This window comes from Mesoplodon mirus (assembly GCF_964341445.2).
Source record: "Mesoplodon mirus genome assembly, chromosome: 2".
Taxonomy (NCBI): Eukaryota; Metazoa; Chordata; class Mammalia; order Artiodactyla; family Ziphiidae; genus Mesoplodon; species Mesoplodon mirus.
Genome location: NC_138977.1, coordinates 60,583,268 through 60,603,676, shown reverse-complemented (window position 1 = coordinate 60,603,676; position 20,409 = coordinate 60,583,268). Strand labels below are relative to the sequence as shown.

The following is a 20,409-nucleotide window of genomic DNA, read 5'->3' as shown; positions in this document are numbered from 1 at the left end:
CAATAATTAACTTAAAGGTAAATGGATTAAATGCTCCAACCAAAAGACACAGACTGGCTGAATGGATACAGAAACAAGACCCATATATATGTTGTCTAAAAGAGACCCACTTTAGACCTAGGGACACATAAAGACTTAAAGTGAGGGAATGGAAAAAGATTCCATGCAAATGGAAATCAAAAAAAGCTGGCAGAGCAATTCTCATATCAGACAAAATAGACTTTATTTTTTATTTTTTTTTTTTTTTGCGGTACGCGGGCCTCTCACTGTTGTGGCCTCTCCCGTTGCGGAGCACAGGCTCCGGACGTGCAGGCTCAGCGGCCATGGTTCACGGGCCCAGCCGCTCCGCGGCATGTGGGATCTTCCCAGACCGGGGCACGAACCCGTGTCCCCTGCATCGGCAGGCAGACTCTCAACCACTGCGCCACCAGGGAAGCCCGACAAAATAGACTTTAAAAGAGAGACTATTACCAGAGCAAAGAAGGAAACTACATAATGATCAAGGGATCAATCCAAGAAGAGGATATAACAATTGTAAATACTTATGCACCCAACACAGGAGCACCTCAATACAAAAGGCAAATGCTAACAACCATAAAAGGGGAAATCGACAGTAACACAATCACAGTAGGGGTCTTTGACACCCCACTTTCACCAATGGACAGATCATCCAAAGTGAAAATAAAAAAGGAAACACAAGCTTTAAATGATACATTAAACAAGATGGACTTAATTGATATTTATAGGACAGTCCATCCAAAAACAACAGAATACACATTTTTCTCAAGTGCTCATGGAACATTCTCGAGGATAGATCATATCTTGGGTCACAAATCAAGTCTTGGTAAATTTAAGAAAATTGAAATTGTATCAAGTATCTTTTCTGACCACAACGCTATGAGACTAGACATCAATTACAGGAAAAGATCTGTAAAAAATACAAACACATGGAAGCTAAACAATACACTACTTAATAACCAAGAGATCACTAAGAAATCAAAGAGGAAATCAAAAAATACCTAGAAACAAATGACAATGAAAACACGACGACCCAAAACCTATGGGATACAGCAAAGGCAGTTCTAAGAGGGAAGGTTATAGCAATACAATCCTACCTCAAGAAACAAGAAACATCTCAAATAAACAACCTAAACTTACACCTAAAGCAATTAGAGAAAGAAGAACAAAAAAACCCCAAAGTTAGCAGAAGGAAAGAAATCATAAAGATCAGATCAGAAGTAAATGAAAAAGAAATGAAGGAAAAGATAGCAAAGATCAATAAAACTAAAAGCTGGTTCTTTGAGAAGATAAACAAAATTGATAAACCATTAGCCAGACTCATCAATAAAAAAAGGGAGAAGACTCAAATCAATAGAATTAGAAATGAAAAAGGAGAAGTAACAACTGACACTGCAGAAATACAAAGAATCATGAGAGATTACTATAAGCAACTATACGTCAATAAAATGGACAACCTGGAAGAAAGGGACAAATTTTCAGAAAAGCACAACCTTCCAAGACTGAACCAGGAAGAAACAGAAAATATAAGCAGACCAATCACAAGCACTGAAATTGAGACTATGATTAAAAATCTTCCAACATACAAAAGCCCAGGACCAGATGGGTTCACAGGTGAATTCTATCAAACATTTAGAGAAGAGCTAACACCTATCCTTCTCAAACTCTTCCAAAATATAGCAGAGGGAGGAACAGTCCCAAGCTCATTCTAGGAGACCACCATCACCCTGATACCAAAAGATGTCACAAAGAAAGAAAACTACAGGCCAATATCACTGATGAATACAGATGCAGAAATCCTCAACAAAATACTAGCAAGCAGAATCCAACAGCACATTAAAAGGATCATACACCATGATCAAGTGGGGTTTATCCCAGGAATGCAAGCATTCTTCAATATATGTAAATCAATCATTTTAATAACCATATTAACAAACTGAAAGAGAAAAACCAGATAATCATCTCAATAAATGCAGAAAAAGCTTTTAACAAAATTCAACACCCATTTATGATAAACACCTTCCAGAAAGTAGGCACAGAGGGAACATTCCTCAACTTAATAAAGGCCATATATGACACACCCACAGCCAACATCGTCCTCACTGGTGAAAAACTGAAACCATTTCCACTGAGATCAGGAACAAGACAAGGTTGCCCACTCTCACCACTATTATTCAACATAGTTTTGGAAGTTTTAGCCACAGCAATCAGAGGAGTAAAAGAAATAAAAGGAATCCAAATTGGAAAGGAGAAGTAAATCTGTCACTGTTTGCAGATGACATGATACTATATGTAGAGAATCCTAAGGATGCTACCAGACAACTACTAGAGCTAATCAATGAATTTGGTAAAGTAGTAGGATACAAAATTAATGCACAGAAATCTCTTGCATTCCTATACACTAATGATGAAAAATCTGAAAGAGAAATTAAGGAAACACTCCCATTTACCATTACAACAAAAAGAATAGAATACCTAGGAATAAACCTACCTAAGGAGGTAAAAGACCTGTATGCAGAAAACTCTAAGAGACTGATGAAAGAAATTAAAGATGATACAAACAGATGGAGAGATATACCATGTTCTTGGATTGGAAGAATCAACATTGTGAAAATGACTGTACTACCCAAAGCAATCTACAGACTCAATGCAATCCCTATCAAACTACCACTGGTATTTTTCACAGAACTAGAACAAAAAATTTCACAATTTGTATGAAAACACAAAAGACCCCGAATAACAAAAGCAGTCTTGAGAAAGAAAAACGGAGCACGAGGAATCAGGCTCCCAGGTCAGACTATATTACAAAGCTACAGTAATCAAGACAGTATGGTACTAGTACAAAAACAGAAATACAGATCAATGAAACAGGATAGAAAGCCCAGAGATAAACCTACGCACAAGTGGTCACCTAATTTTTAAATAAATAAATTTATTTATTTATTTATTTTTGGCTGCATTGGGTCTTTGTTGCTACATGTGGGCTTCCTCTAGTTCTGGTGAGTGGGGGCTGCTCTTCATTGCGGTGCACTGGCTTCTCATTGCGGTACCTTCACTTGTTACAGAACACGGGCTCTAGGAGTGCGGGCTTCAGTAGTTGTGGCACGCAGGCTCAGTAGTTGCAGCTCATGGGCTCTAGAGCCCAGCCTCAGTACTTGTGGCTCACAGGCTTTGTTGCTCTGCAGCATGTGGGATCTTCCCGGACCAGGGCTTGAACCATGTTCGCTGCATTGGCAGGCGGATTCTTAACCACTGTGCCACCAGGGAAGCCCCTGGTCACCTTATTTTTGATAAAGGAGGCAAGAATATACAATGGAGAAAAGACAGCCGCTTCAATAAGTGGTGCTGGGAAAACTGGACAGCTACATGTAAAAGAATGAAATTAGAACACTCCCTAACACCATACTCAAAAATAAACTCAAAATGGATTTGAGACCTAAATGTAAGCCCAGACACTATAAAACTCTTAGAGGAAAATACAGGCACAACACTCTATGACATAAATCACAGCAAGATCCTTTTTGACCCAACTCCTAGAGAAATGGAAATAAAAACAAAAATAAACAAATGGGACCTAATGAAACTTAAAAGCTTTTGCACAGCAAAGGAAACCATATACAAAATGAAAAGACAGCCCTCAGAATGGGAGAAAATATTTGCAAATGAAGCAACTGACAAAGAATTAATCTCCAAAATATACAAGCAGCTCATGCAGCTCAATATCAAAAAAACAAACAACCCAATCCAAAAATAGGCAGAAGACCTAAATAGACATTTCTCCAAAGAAGATATACTGATTGCTAACAAACACATGAAAGAATGCTCAACATCACTAATCATTAGAGAAATGCAAATCAAACTACAATGAGGTATTACCTCACACCAGTCAGAATGGCCATCATCAAAAAATCTACAAACAATAAATGCTGGAGAGGGTGTGGAGATAAGGGAATCCTCTTGCACTGTTGGTGGGAATGTAAATTGATAAAGGCACTATGGAGAACAGTATGGAGGTTCCTTAAAAAACTAAATATAGAACTACCATACGACCCAGCCATCCCACTACTGGGCATATATCCTGAGAAAACCACAATTCAAAAACAGTCATGTACCACAATGTTCATTGCCGCTCTATTTACAATAGCCCGGACATGGAAGCAACCTAAGTGTCCATCGACAGATGAATGGATAAAGAAGATGTGGCACATATATACAATGGAATATTACTCAGCCATAAAAAGAAACGAAATTGAGTTATTAGTAGTGAGGTGGATGGACCTAGAGTCCGTCATACAGATTGAAGTAAGTCAGAAAGAGAAAAACAAATACTGTACGCTAACACATATATACGGAATCTAAAAAAAAAAATCTGAAGAACCTACAGGCAGGTCAGGAATAAAGATGCAGACGTAGAGAATGGACTTGAGGACATGGGGATGGGGAAAGGTAAGCTGGGACGAAGTCAGAGAGTGGCATGGACATATATACACTACCAAATGTAAAATAGATAGCTAGTGGGAAGCAGCCGCATAGCACAGGGAGATCAGCTCGGTGCTTTGTGACCACCTAGAGGGTGGGATAGGGAGGGTGGGAGGGAGACGCAAGAGGGAGGAGATATGGGGTTATATGTAAATGTATAGCTGATTCACTACATTATAAAGCAGAAACTAACACACCATTGTAAAGCAATTATACTCCAGTAAAGAAGTTAAAAAAAAAAAAAAAAAAAAGAAGGTCTATTCTGGGAATCTGAATTGACCTGAGTCTTTTTTTTTTTTTTTCTAAGAAAACATTACATGTCTAATATTACAAAAGAAAAACATAAATTTGTTTTGGGATGTTAAAAGTTCCAAACTGATATATTAAAGCAAAGTGTCAACATCAGGTTTTTAGACTGCTTAAAAAAGTTATACTGAAAATTGGGGGTAGTGCTAATATATCTTAACAAAAGGAGAGATATATAAACATTGTGCCCTCTGATGTGATGCAACAGGAAGTATAGAGAATCACCTGTGATGTATTCTTGCCAACAAATTGAACTAGAATGTGATTGAACCTCTACATTAAATTAACAGTATGTAGGAATACAGGTGAGAGGAAAATATGTTAAAAGATATCACAAGGATTAGCAAAGTTTATAGGGAATTTCTACAGACAGCACAAGTGATCTGATTTGTCTCAACAAATGACAAGGGGAAAAAATGTAAGTGGAAGATTCAGTTCTCAATCATACTCAGGCAAAATGAAGTTCTCTTTTGTCAGAAATATATTTGATAACACATGCATACAATTATAATGCACCATACCTTTTTTCATTTTTGTTGGAAATAGCACAAAACAGAATTACTTGGTACTCCTATTTGTAGTAATACTATAAACAATGAGTGCATCTGTGTGTCAATTTGCTCTTTTTTTGCACCCAAACTTTCGACAATAAAAAACAAATTTCAATCAACCATGCTAGAGAAAAGGCTGAATTAGTTTTTGCCCTCTATAGAAAAATACCTTAAAAAACTGTTGTCATATGAAGAAGTGATCAAAGAGTATGAAGACAAAAATATGTAGGCATCAAAAAGTACTATAGGGGCTTCCCTGGTGGCACAGTGGTTGAGAGTCCGCCTGCCGATGCAGGGGACACGGGTTTGTGCCCTGGTCTGGGAAGATCCCACATGCCGCGGAGCAGCTGGGCCCGTGAGCCATGGCCGCTGAGCCTGCGCGTCCGGAGCCTGTGCTCCGCAACGGGAGAGACCACAACAGTGAGAGACCCACGTACCGCAAAAAAAAGAAAAAAAAAAAAGTACTATAGAAGTGTTTCAGGAAGTTAATTAATTAAAAATTTTGTTATTATTCTGGAATATGTATTTGTTGGCTTTTGAAATGTACAAATTGTTAGAGCTCTTTTCTCATTCTAAATAAATATTCACTTACATTGCTAAAAAAAAAAAAAGGTGAGGGAATAGGAACCTATAGATTAAAAGAGAATATAATGTATGGTCCTTGTTTGGATTCTGCTTTAAATGAACCAACTGTAATAAAACATGTATGGGACAATTAGGAAAATTTGAATAATTACTAGTTAAATATGATATGAAAGAAATATGTTGATATTTTTAGATATGATGATGGTACTGTGGCTATCCTTATATGTCAGAGAAATATACTGAAGTATTTTTTTTGAAAATGATATGATAAATGATTTGCATAAAACAATCCAGTATATGTTTGTGTGTGTGCAAGGAAATAGGTGAGGGTAAAGATGAAATATCTGCCATATGGTTGATAACTGATGACATTAGGTAATCGATACATGGGATTCATTAAGCTATTCTTCCAACTTTCACAAAAGTTTAAAATTTTCATAATAAAATACTAAGAATATAAAATGGAAGTTTAAAGTTATTGATTACAAAAAAGCTAGGAGGATAGGAATTCAGTACATACTGGGATTCTCCAAGAAAAGCCTTCAAAGACAAGCCTCCTTTCTTGAGTTTTCAGTGTGCATAGATAAATTAATAGAGGATGCTACTCAGGAACAAACAGAACAATCCAGATTCACAGGTTTGGATTTTTGTTTCTTTGTGGCAAGTATTTTTTTCATTCTTTCCACTACCGCATAATTAAATGAAAGTTCTGAAGTGTCCTTAGTCTCACTGAGTCTTTATTACAATAGGCAAGCAGAAGGCAGGGGAAAATGAGAGCCAATTGGATGAAAAAATACAGGAAAAATTAGAGAGAACTGCTGCTGGTTTTGTGAAGAAATGGTTTCTAAAGCAAACACACAAGCAGGAAAAAAATAACCATCTACTCTGTGAGCTACATTCTCCTCCACAATAACATAAAACAAAACAGATTACCCAGATGGAAAAACCCACCTAATTTTGCTCCTGGAAAGTATTGTTTTAAGTCTATCTTCTCTGACAATGAAACTCACAAAGAAGAATGGGGCAGGGTATTATTCTATTATAAGAGAAATAGAGAAACAGTGAGTCATGAATAATACAAATGATATAAGATACAATTCTTTTGGTTCTTTTGGTACATGACCTGAAGGTTGTACAGGGAATGAAACCACGTAGATTAAGCTGTAGTGAAAAGCTACTCAGCGCAATTACATGGGAGTTACAAATATTGCAAAATAAGTTTGAGTGGTGATGTTTTTGTAAAGGATTGTACAGATGTACCAGCTCACTTTTTATAGGCATTTATAGAATAAGAAGAAATATATAAACAAATATTATTTTAATGTTGAAATAAAGGCATAAAACAGAAAACAGAAGGTGAATCTTTAAAGATTATGCAAAGAAATCAACGTTCTGTTTACTTTTAAAAACAAAAGCTGAGGGCTTCCCTGGTGGTGCAGTGGTTAAAAGTCTGCCTGCAAATGCAGGGGACACAGGTTCAAACCCTGGTCCGGGAAGATCCCACATGCCGCGGAACAATTAGTCCTGTGCGCCAAAGCTACTGGGCCTGCGCTCTGGAGCCCATGGGCCATAACTACTGAAGCCTGCATGCCTAGAGCCTGTGCTCCTCAACAGGAGAAGCCACCGCAATGGGAAGCCCGCGCACCGCAACAGAGAGTTGACCCAGCTCACCGCAACTGGAGAAAGCCTGCATGCAGCCGTGAAGACCCAACGCAGCCTAAACAAACAAACAAACAAATAAATAAATAAAAACAAAGGCTGAATATTTTGAAGATATATACATACTGAATACAGTAGCACAAGGCTGTCTCTGAGAGCAGTGGCTATCCAACAGCCTAGAGCAGCTAAGTATTTGCCTTCACCATAATTTTCCTTTTTCACTCAGTTTCTGATGAAATTACAAATTTGTAGGCCTCATTTATAGGTCCCTGCCAGTTTCACTAAAGGACTTTTAAGATATTCAGAAGCCCTGACCGGAGCTATTAGCTTTGAGCCACTCATTAACCTTTATTTTCTTTTTTAAAGAAAACTCAAATAGGCTTGATTTGTATTTCAATTAAATACAAAATTATTTTTAAATGGAAAAAGGGTTAAAATTTCTTTGTCTTGTTTATCTTTTATGCTTGCTAGACTCACTGAAAATGCTGAAGTTACTGAAGCAAAGGATAGATGATTATCTCAAAGGAGGCAAGGAAAATCCTCAGAATACACTAAGAGTCTGCCTCTAGAACCATTTGTATCAGGAAATGCCTTATGGCCTTCAGGATAGTACGGGCTGACCTCTCAACTGTGGAAGTTTCCATTTTTCAGTTGAACACTTGGTATCACAATTCCTCAAAGGCCACATATGTATTCTTAAAGGAAATCTTACATGAATGTGGAAAACATGCTTAATTGAGGGTTACCTTGAATTAATTACCTAGAACCCTCAAGAAACAAGATATGTTTCCTATTTTCTTTTAGAATATTGTAGCAATTTTCAAGAAAACAAGCTGGCAAAGAATTACCAAAGATAATCTTCTAAGAAATCTGTGGGTCAGAGTCAGTCCAAGCCTTAAGCCCAAGGAAATTGAGCTTGTGGGAAGAACATGTGACTTGAGTCAGACAGCCAGAGTTCTAATGTTAGCTCCATTACTGGCTAAGACCACGACCTCTCTCAAGTCCCTCACCTTCCTCTGAACTTCAGTTTCTCCATCTGTGACGTGAGGACTGGATTAGATGATGTTTAAGGTCCTGACTATAAAATTCTATCAAATCATTTTGATCCTCCAGCTTCTATAATACAATCCTAGAAGATGAAAAATAAATTTATATTCAAAATAATGTCCCTGAAGTCCTTATACCTGGCATTATAATCATTCAAGAGTCACATTAACACACTGTATACCTATAAAATCAATAGATCTTTTGAAAATACTTTCAGCAAAAAGGACTAGAAGTGTCGAGTTAATATTAATTATCTAGAAAATTATTTAATCAATTTGAACCCCTCATCACCTCTATTTTTAAAGCATTTTAAATTTCTATCACACAGTAATAGTCACCTAGCTTAATAGATGATATTGTATTATAACACTAGAAGTACTATACAGTTTTTAGAGGGCAGTCTTCAAAGCACTATGGATATGGTCTCTGCCTACCCCCACCTCCCCAAGTTAATGATAATATGCTAAACTTTTTGGTTTCTCCCGTCACTGAAACAGTTTTAAAAAAATACAACACCTAAAATTTGTGTGCTTAATTGGATGTAAATTATATTTCAGTTAAAAAAATGTTTTAGTGCTTGCTGGCAAGGTTAAAAAAATCATCCAAACACAATTCAATTCAAAGATTTTCTTTAGGAAAGTACAACTTTCTCTTTTTTCAGTATTCTGTTAGAGGATGTTTGCCTTTATTTTCAGTGATTTTCAGGCTTTCAAATGAAGAGACTAACTCAGAGGATATAATTTCTAGACAGGGTAGATATATGGATTCATTAATTCATTCAGTAAGTAAATTGTTACTTGCTGATAGATGAAAAAGAGGCTTTTCCATCTTTTTACATTATTTGTCAAATTCACTATAAAAAAATAATAGAAACTATAATGATCCAACCAAGTGTTAGATGTCTAACATATTTCAAAAATAATTTATGACACACTTACCATATATTATTTACAATCCTTAAGATACAAACAAGCAATTCATAAAAGAATACAAATGGCCAAATAATCAGAAAAATGTTCAATCTTAATAATGACAATTATTAAAAACAATGAAAAAAAAAAAACAACAATGAAATGAGTTGGGCTTTTCTTTAGAATGAAGAGATTTAGTAGTATCTAACAGGTGCTCTTTGCCCCAACAATTCTGCTTTCATTCTTAATACTGAACTTGTCACAAGTATACAGATATGAGTGTTCACTGGAGAATAACTTCATGAAGGCTCCAAATTTAGTTTTGTTTACCACCATGTTTTCAAAACCAAAAACAGTGCTTAGCACACAGAGGGTGATCATTAAATATTTACTGAATGAATGTTCACTATAGCACTGTTTATTATAGTGAATATTTGGAAACAATCTAAATAAATTATGATATAGCAATACAGTGAAATACTATATAGCTGTTAAAAAAGAATGAGGTTGATCCACGTACAAATCTTTGAAAAGAATGTATCATGGACCTCTTAAGTACAAAAATTAAGTTATAAAATTAAATATAGTATGATTTTATATTTGTGTTAAAATATATGATTCTGTATTTGTGCTTAAAATATATCCACACATTTGTATATGTGTAGAGAAGTCTGGAATCTACATCAAACTGTTAATGGTTTTATCTCTTAGGAGAGATGACTTGCTTTTACTCTATAACACTTTTGTATTTTCTGACTTACTTACAAATATCACATATTACTCTAATAAGAAAAGATTTCTAAAATTAAAAAAAAAATTTTTTTAATGCACATAGAAAAAAGTTCTGGGAGGATGAAATAAAAATACAGTGGTTAACCGTGGATGCTGGGATAATGGGTAGCTATTTTTTCCCTTTAATGCATTTAGTTTAATAAGAAATAATGCCACACTGGGTAGTTTTATTACCCCTTTATTCATTTCTATAAAAATCAAATTGAAACCTGCTGTATAGCACAGGGAGCTCAGCTCAGTGCTCTGTGATAACATAGATGGGTGGGATGGAGGTGGGGAGGGAGGTCCAAGAGGGAGGGGATATATGTATACCTATAGCTGATTCACTTCATTGTACAGCAGAAACTAACAAAACATTGTAAAGTAATTATACTCCAATTAAAAAAAAATCAAATTGGGAGAGTTCCCCAGTGGCCTAATGGTTAGTATATTAAGCTTTCACTGCCATGGCCCAGATTCAATCCCTGGTTGGGGAACTGAGATCCTGCAAGCTACACTGCATGGCCAAAAAAAAAAAAAAAAAAATCAAATTGTATGTATCAAGAATATGAGTTATTTTTGTAATTAGGGAAAATAACATAAAAAATGTCAAAACCTCCAGTTATTTAATTATGTTAATACTGTTTTGCCATCAAACTGAAGCTCATAGAGGTTACATAACATTTACAAGGTCACATAGCTAGAAAGAGATATCTAAGGCAGTTCCTTAAGAGTTATGATTCACAACAAAAATATAACAATTATGAACATCTGTGCACCAAATAGCACAGAAGCTATTTATCATAAAGTAGAGAGAAGAGATACAAGATGAAACACACAGAAATATATTAGTAACAGGAGACTTTCACTTCTTAGACCAACATGATCAGGTAGACAAAAATAATAGGGAAAAGGCTAGTTAATCTAGTTAATAAGCTAGAATATGTATGTATATAGGTATGTGAGTATATTCTGTACCTATCAAATGTCCATGGAACATTTATGAAAACTGACTACATTAAGTCACAATGAAAATATCAATAAATTCCAAAATGTAGCAAAAATAAAAGAAACATTCTGTAATCATAGTGCAATAAAACTAGAAATTTGTAGCAAAACCAGAAAATAAAAAAGTCCTTCTGCCTGGAAATTCAAAAACTTTTTGTTAAACAATTCTTGGTCAAAGAGGAAATAAGGATTATTTAAATTTCCCTCTTAAGGCTTTGGCCTTGCCTTATATAGGATGCAATATCTCTATAATTGTTTTAAATGTTTCTATTCGAGAAATGTTAAGGTACTTGCTGTAGTTTAGGGCAAAGGTAATCAGAGCATGGACCTGGCTTTCCTGGAGTTTTGTGGAAACCCCTGGTGGATCAATGAGCTCTAACAGTTACAAAGTAGCATTATTTTAAACCAATCTGTTCACTTGGGCCAAGAAACAGATACCACATCATAGGCACCTTATCAGAAGCCAGCATCTCCAGTCACCAGGATCTGTAATCCAATTGAGGGATGAATAAGTTAACAGTGTGCCCAGGTGTTATTTGGTGTTAGAGGAAAACTTGGCACATCTCCCTAGAGTTTATTTATCTTGGAGTCTGATAGAAAGGTTTTTTTTTGCAGTACGCAGGCCTCTCACTGTTGTGGCCTCTCCCGTTGCGGAGCACAGGCTCCGGACACGCAGGCTCAGCGGCCATGGCTCACGGGCCCAGCCGCTCCACGGCATGTGGGATCTTCCCGGACCGGGACACGAACCCCTGCATCGGCAGGCGGACTCTCAACCACTGTGCCGCCAGGGAAGCCCCATAGAAAGTATTTTGATATTCCTCCACTGTTTGAAAGTTTGCTTTACCCACTTCACTTTTATGGAAGACTTACATTAGTCTGTGGTTTCACTAACCAAAAGAAATCTGAAGATGATTTTCATTTTTATGAAAAAAGGCAAAAAGCAAAAATAGCATTCAGTATTTGTTTTGCAATGAGCCATGGTAGAGGCAGTGCACAACCCGAGCGATGAGAGTGGCACTGCCAACCTCCTTCCCTGGGAACCACATTGAGCATCTTGTCATCAAGCCACCAGAGCTTTCAACTGTGTCTGTGAGAATCCATGTTTTACTTGGATTTACTTTGTGCATCCATTAGCAAGAGCTGTCCTAAAGTAATTGCTTTTTTGTTTTATGCCATTTCTGCTTACAAAGTTTCATAGGAATGCTCTACTTTTGGATACCAGTGAAACCTTATACATAAAAAGATAGGGCTTCCCTGGTAGCACAGTGGTTAAGAATCTGCCTGCCAGTGCGGGGGACACAGGTTCGAGCCCTGGTCTGGGAAGATCCTATGTGCCGTGGAGCAACTAAGCCCGCACTCTAGGGCCTGCGGGCCACAACTACTGAGCCCGTGTGCCACAACTACTGAAGCCTGTGTGCCTAATAAATAAATAAATTTATTTATTCTAAAAAAAGATATACATACTTAGTACATAGTAGAATTTTAAAATGTATGCAAGCTTCAAATGGGAATTTGAAAATGGGATTTCAAAGAAACTTCACACCTGCCAAAGATACCCTAGGATCCTGAGGGGGTCTATTTCTCACTCTCTGTAGTTAGGGGTACTGCAGGAGAATAGCTTGAAAATCTCCTGGTGTAGTAACTTTTTTGGTTACAATGCCAGGCAAGATCCAGTAAAGTAAACAATGAGGTAGCTTTTGTGGATACAAAGTAATCATAAAATTAAAAAAAAAAAAAAAGGAAAAACTTGAGAACAAAAGTTTCAGTGCACAACTGTAGGTGACCAAAAGCACCATATAATAATGCCTCATTTGCTTGGCACGATCAGAAAATTGAGTATTCCACATAAGTGACTTTTCCATGAAACTAAAGCTTACTCTTTTAAGTATAAAATCTTTTTAAGTTTTAATTTTCCTCTGAAGAACTCCCAAAGTATTTTTCCTTTATCTTTTTATTTTATTTTATGCAAATATATTGTACAATGAATCCCCATGTACCCGTCACCCAGATTCAACAATTGCTAACTTACGGTTGGTCTTACTTCATCTGCCCCACACTCCATTTCCCCCACTTATATATTATTTTGAAGTAAGTTCCCAGAAGCTATATCACTTTATACACTAATATTTCAATATCTCTAAAAGATAAAATTATTTTAAAACATAATCACAATGATCATACACACACATTTTCAATTTTTAAGCAGTTTTAATGGAAATTTTTCTTAAATTTACTCATTTTAGTTATGGATTATGATACAACTTTTATTTGACAATCCAAAGTCAATATTCCTGGAAGTGGGGTGCTGCTATATCAAAAACCTAAAACATGTGGTGCTGACTTTGAAATGGGGTGGCAGGTGGAGGCACGATAGGCCTCAAGGAGACTGCTGTTGAGAGCTTAAGGGAAAATGAGGAAAATGTCATCAGCAGCTAGAGGAAATATATGTAGTGGTGGAAATTTTGGCAATATTGTCACCTGCGGTAATGTGGAAAAAAGGAAATGTACCTAATGAACTCAATGTTCTAGCTAAGGAGATTTTGAGGCAGAGTTTTAAAGGTGCTACCTACCTTCTTGTAGCTATCTATAGTAAAATACAAGTGGAAGAGAGAAGCTATTAAAAAAAAAATCTACCATTTTTCTTTTCAAAAAAATTTTAGAGGATATATAAATAACCTGGGATTTTCTGGGTTTGAAAATAACTTTTTCTCATTTCAAAACTTAGCTCTACAGAAGACAAACTATTCTCAAATTAAGAAATAGGCTCTAATGTAAATAAAAACAAAAATAAACAAATGGGACCCGATGAAACTTAAAAGCTTTTGCACAGCAAACAAAACCATAAACAAGACCAAAAGACAACCCTCAGAATGGGAGAAAATATTTGCAAATGAAGCAACTGACAAAGGATTAATCTCTAAAATATACAAGCAGCTTATGCAGCTCAATATCAAAAACACAAACAACCCAATCCAAAAATGGGCAGAAGACCTAAATAGACATTTCTCCAAAGAAGATATACAGATTGCCAACAAACACATGAAAGAATGTTCAACATCACTAATCATTAGAGAAACGCAAATCAAAACTACAATGAGTATCACTTCACACCAGTCAGAATGGCCATCATCAAAAAATCTACCAACAATAAACGCTGGAGAGGGTGTGGAGAAAAGGGAACCCTCTTGCACTGTTGGTGGGAATGTAAGTTTATACAGCCACTATGGAGAACAGTATGGAGGTTCCTTAAAAAACTGAAAATAGAACTACCATATGACCCAGCAATCCCACTACTGGGCATATACCCTGAGAAAACCATAATTCAAAATGAGTCATGTACCACAATGTTCACTGTGGCTCTATTTACAATAGCCTGGACATGGAAGCAACCTAAGTGTCCATCGACAGATGAATGGATAAAGAAGATGTGGCACATATATACAATGGAATATTACTCAGCCATAAAAAGAAACGAAATTGAGTGAGGTGGATGGACCTAGGGTCTGTCATACAGAGTGAAGTAAGTCAGAAAGAGAAAAATAAATACCGTATGCTAACACATATATATGTAATCTAAAAAAAAAAAAGATTATGAAGACCTAGGGGCAGGACAGGAATAGAGATGCAGACGTAGAGAATAGACTTGAGGACATGGGGAGGGGGAAGGGTCAGCTGGGACGAAGTGAGAGAGTGGCATGGACTTATATATACTACCAAATGTAAAATAGATACCTAATGGGAAGCAGCTGCATAGCACTGGGAGATCAGCTCGGTGCTTTGTGACCACCTAGAGGGGTGGGATAGGGAGGGTGGGAGGGAGACGCAAGAGGGAGGAGATATGGGGATAGATGTATATGTACAGCTGATTCACTTTGTTATAAAGCAGAAACTAACACACCATTTTAAAGCATTATACTCCAATAAAGATGTAAAAAAAAAAAAGAAATAGGTTCTAGGCAAACATCAAATTGAAAATGAACCTTTAAGATCCTTCATTAAGACCTTGACAAGACTTAAGGTGATGACTTATAGATCCTTTCAAACAGAAACAAAAAGGCTATCAATAAGAGCATGCCTCACAGATACTCTCTGTTAAACAACAGGGTTTCTAAGAATCTGAAGGGTCTTGTCCCACTGCAGTCTCACTGGGAGCTGGAGGCTGAGAAGGGCTTACCTTGAAGAAATTTTTGGTGCGGGTTTGTCTAATGGAGTGAAATTTATAAACTGATTTAATAAGAAGCCCACAGAAGTTGGGTTGCAGAAACTGTATCGACATGGACAGAAAAGGTCAGAAACAAAACAAAATGAAGGGAGGCTTTGGACCTCCCAAACTTCTATGAGATTACTCAAGAGCAAAAAAATAAAAGAAAAAAAAAAGAAGGAAAGAGACTAATAGAGACTAATTTTTAATGCAAAAGCAAGGATGACTCAGCAGAATCAAGAGCCCAGAGGGCAGAGCCAAGAATTTTAGCAAACAACTCCAAAGACACAAAGATTGAGCCTAATCAAGCAACTGGCAATATGTGTTTGGCTGGATTCCAGAACTGCTATCAATCAGTGACTGCTATGTACCGCTTGTTTTTCCCTCTTTTTCAATGGGAGCATCTATCATGGTTATCCTATAGTACCTGTCCTGCCATTATATGTTGCAATGTATGTGGGGCAGGTAACTTATCTCTTTAGTCACAGGCCTTCAAATCAAGAAGGGATGGTTCTCAAGGAGCTGTATGCAGGGAATTGTAGCTGTGGTGCCTCATTCACACCTGGACTTGATATAGATAAGATCCTAGACTTGGAGTTGCTGCTGTAATGGAATGTGAGTTGAGGATCTTGGTAGAGGAGTTGAATGTATTTTGCATGTGAAAAATGAATGCTTATGTATAGAGGGCAGACTGGAAAACTGTGTTTACTAAAGATGGCCACCACAACATATCCTATCCCACAGGTTTTTCTCACAATATGATGAAGCCAATAATTCTTTCCATCAAGAGGAGGATCTATGATTCTTCGAATCTGGGTAGACCAGTGAACATGGCAGTAGTAACAATATGACTTCTGAAACTAAGTCATAAAAGGCAACAAAGCTTCCACCTGGCTCTTTTGAGAGATTCACTCTTGAAAGCCAGTCACCATGTGCTTAGGAATTCTAGGTCACATAGAGAGGCCACATATAGATATTCCATAATACAGCCTCAGCTGAGGTACAACCTAACAGCCAGCCCAGCCAGACATGTGTAAGGAAGACCCCATCATCATCGGACTGTAACCACATGAGACACCCCAAGCATGAACTATCTCACTGCACCCAATCAACCCACAAAACCATGAGAGATAATAATATAATAACTGTTGTTGTTTTAGGTCACTACATTTCAAGGTGATTTGTTACAAAGTAATATACAACATGAACCCAGTCTACCACTCCTGAATAAATTAAACCCTCATGGCCACAAAAGGATACAGGCCTGTTTACCTATAAATTAAGTGGCCCAAGACTACTGAGCTTCTATAAAAATTTTCTGATAGTTCTTCCTTTTTCTGGTTATTCTCTTTTTGAGTGGTTTCAATAGCTGTTGCTCCTACTCAGATTACTGCAGTAAACCTTGAAAAGCAGCATAATCATCATTGCCACCAGCATCTATTGGGCACTAACCATGTAACACACTATACCTTACATGCATTGATGTCATTTAATCTTCAAAAGAAACTCCTGAGGTGGTACTACCATTATTCCCATATTTACATGGACATACTGAATGACTTTATCCAAGGTCACACAGCTAGGAAGTGGAATAGCCAGGATTCAAACTTGACTTCAAAGGCCCCACACTTTATTATTCATATGGTTCCTATTGATAAAGGGAACTGAGGTAGCCATCTCCTCTGGATAAAGTCATTAAAAAATGTCTGTTGCTTTTCAGCATTTAGAAAGAATTTCCCACACAGAAGAAAATATGTTCAGAAGGGGAAAATTTTTTAATAAATTAATAGAATTTCATATTCTTACATAAATACGCAGAGATCATCTTACAAGTAATATACCTGCACTCAAATAGTAATTATTCAGATTAGTCCTACTTGGTGATTCATGGAATTTCAATAACTAAGGGAAAGCAAATTGGCTCAAAGCCTTCCTGATACAAACAAAAGTAATTTATCCTATATCTAAATAGGCTATATAATTAAGCAGAAACTTCAAAGAAAGAGAAAGAGTATAACTTTTTCAGCACTGTTTTAAAGAGAAAAACATTCTCTAAAGAGAATCCATCTAAGGACTAGCATAAAAAACTTTGATACACTTTCCCCTAGACTAGGTGTATAGATGGTATGGTAAGGAGAGTAATAATACAGAAAGGAGTGAAAATAATAAATACTAATGATTACAGTTTGCAGTCCATACATGGCATTAAATGAAAATTCTCTTTTGTCCATTTTGCACAACTTTAAGAGACAGCTGGCCAGCAGCTGAGTTTTATAGACTTACATTTGACTTGAAAACGTTATAGTCATTTAATGATATAAAGAAACTTAAAACATAAGACCCTCACTAATTTTAAATTGTTGGGAACAAGTAGGGCAACAAAGACAAAAAGTGCCACCCACCATTTCTTAGCCCTCAACAATGAGAAGACCGTTTCTCTTAAAATACTTTCAGCCCCTCCCCCATCTACAAAGACTATCAAGAGTATATCATATGAGGGCTTCCCTGGTGGCACAGTGGCTAAGAATCTGCCTGCCAATGCAGGGGACACGGGCTCGAGCCCTGGTCCAGGAAGATCCCACATGCCGCAGGGCAACTAAGCCCATGTGCCACACTACTAAGCCTGAGCTCTACAGCCCGCAAGCCACAACTACTGGGCCCACTTGCCACAACTACTGAGCCCATGTGCCACAACTACTGAAGCCTGCGTGCCACAACTACTGAAGCCTGCGTGCTTAGAGCTTGTGCTCCACAACAAAGAGAAGCTACCGCAATGAGAAGCCTGCACACCACAGCGAAGAGTAGCCCCCTCTCACCGCAACTAGAGAAAGCCCGCGCAGCAACGAAGACCCAATGCAGCCACAAATAAATAAATAAAATAAATAAATTTATTTTAAAAAAAAGAGTATATCAATATGAACACTATTCCTTCCAGGGAGAATCAATCACTCTGAAGAATATCCACTAAATATATACCAAAAGAGCAAGGCTTTCACGATTTTGAAATGCCTCTAAAATATCTGATTTGTCTTTGTCAGACCACAATATATTTCTTTGCTTCTTATTTCTCTATAATCAAAATGAAAAGCAGTATTATGATTTAAATTATATACTGGATATGAGATCCTAGGAGATTACATTTCAAATGAAGTGCTATTATTTACAAAACTACTTCTGCAATCAAAGCTTTCTGAGCATAGTGGCATATAGCATGCCTAGCAGCTCTTACTGTGTAGCCAGAGCCTTCCCTAGATACAAACTTATAAATAATAAGGACCAGGGAATCCCAGGAATACCCAGGGTTATTATTTTATCAAGCAAAAAGAGATTCAATTTAACAGGAGATGGGGACTTCCCTGGTGGTCCAGTGGTTAAGACTCCGCTCTTCCACTGCAGGGGTGCAGGTTCAATCCCTGGTTGGGGAACTAAGATCTCATATGCTGCACAGCACAGCCGAAAAGAAACAAACCAAACCAAACCCAACCCAACAGGAGGTGTGTATTTCAACTCCACACTTACTATACTTTCATCTGCATTTACTTACAAGATAATAGAATTCGAAAATAAAACACAGCAGAATTATCCTGCAGAGTTTTCTTTTTAATACCACAGTTTCTAAGAGGAGTATATATGATTCACCTTACACCTCATTCAGGTAACAATCTTCGTATGTTTGTTTAGGCTGCTGGGAAGTATATGACATACAACTTCCTGTGTATCTTACCCCCCACACCCAACCCCAAAGTGGGGTGGAAGAAGGGGGACAGAAAGTACTGAAAATAGACAAGTCTGGAACTAGCCTAAAGGTTACTGCCCTTCTCATTCTATTGAAAAAAGCCAACATTCACTTGATACAGATTCAGGAAACAGCTCTTCCTCCCTCTCCTTTGTTAAATTTTGCAACATGAAAGACATACATACACTAGAACCAAACCAAAATGCTGGACTGTAATGCTGTAGGGGTAAGAAAGATCTACAGAATTCAGAATTCTGATGTATATGTCTACAGTTTAAGTGGTCTATGACAATGCATGGCACAGAACAGGTTCCCACAAAGTCTCCTGAATTGAGCCACCGTTTAAACCAGAACCAAAGCCAGTAAATATATCAGAAGTGGCTGGTGGGCCATGTAGTGAGAAGAAGAACTGACATCCTTCTGAGGATCTCTGATCATGCTAGCTGGTCTTCAAATTCCTTTTCTAGTACTCCATATTTTATTGTGTGACTTAGATGGCTTGATGAAGTCTGAAATGCTTTTGAAAGAGGATAACTGCTTTAGTACCATGATTAGAAATATGAATCTAATTTCAGAAGCCCAGAAGGGTCACAAAGATTAATGTAGTGATTGTCTATCTTTTTCTTGGATGCAAATTTGATGGAGAATTCTGAGAGAACAGGACTCAATAGGGGTTAATAGGAACAGAAAGGGAAAGCTAGAAGCCTTGGAGATGAACTTCACCAATCTTACATTTGAATGAAGGGATGAGAGGAAGAGCTAATCCTGTGTGTCAAATATGGTTTAACCTTATTTTATCTGGATGTAGTATGAAAATGGAGCAATTTCCCATAAAATAAAATCAGAGAGAGAAAGCTCAAATAAGATGATTAGACTATAAAATAATATAAAGCTAGCATTATAAATTCTTATAGCTTCAACACTTGCTTGACATCAAGCTAAAGCTAATGTAGTTCTAAATACATCACAGAAGCTATAGACATTTGAGGAATGCCGTAATATAATGAATATGCATTAGCAATCACTCAAATTCCAGCCATTTGACTCTGTTATGTATTAACTGGTACTCATACTACCAACGACAGAATGCGAATTACATAATATTATTTAAATCTAAAACATTTTACTGTCTATTGT

At 37.0% G+C, this 20,409-nt stretch overlaps 1 protein-coding gene across 2 annotated transcripts in view; it reads right to left on the bottom strand.

Moving 5' to 3' along the window:
• Positions 1–20,409, bottom strand: part of MCU (mitochondrial calcium uniporter) — a 223,406-nt gene that overhangs the window by 93,518 nt on the left and 109,479 nt on the right. Inside the window, exons 1-2 of one of the 2 annotated variants that reach the window (XM_082610999.1) lie at positions 8,609–8,704; positions 7,611–7,656 (exon numbers count right to left, since the gene is read on the bottom strand). The exons of the other annotated variant lie outside the window; for it this stretch is intronic. Coding sequence (XP_082467125.1) covers positions 7,611–7,656; positions 8,609–8,634 — 72 coding nt within the window. The 5' untranslated portion in view covers positions 8,635–8,704. Of the gene's footprint in view, positions 1–7,610; positions 7,657–8,608; positions 8,705–20,409 lie in introns of those variants that run through there. 2 annotated transcript variants of the gene reach the window in all.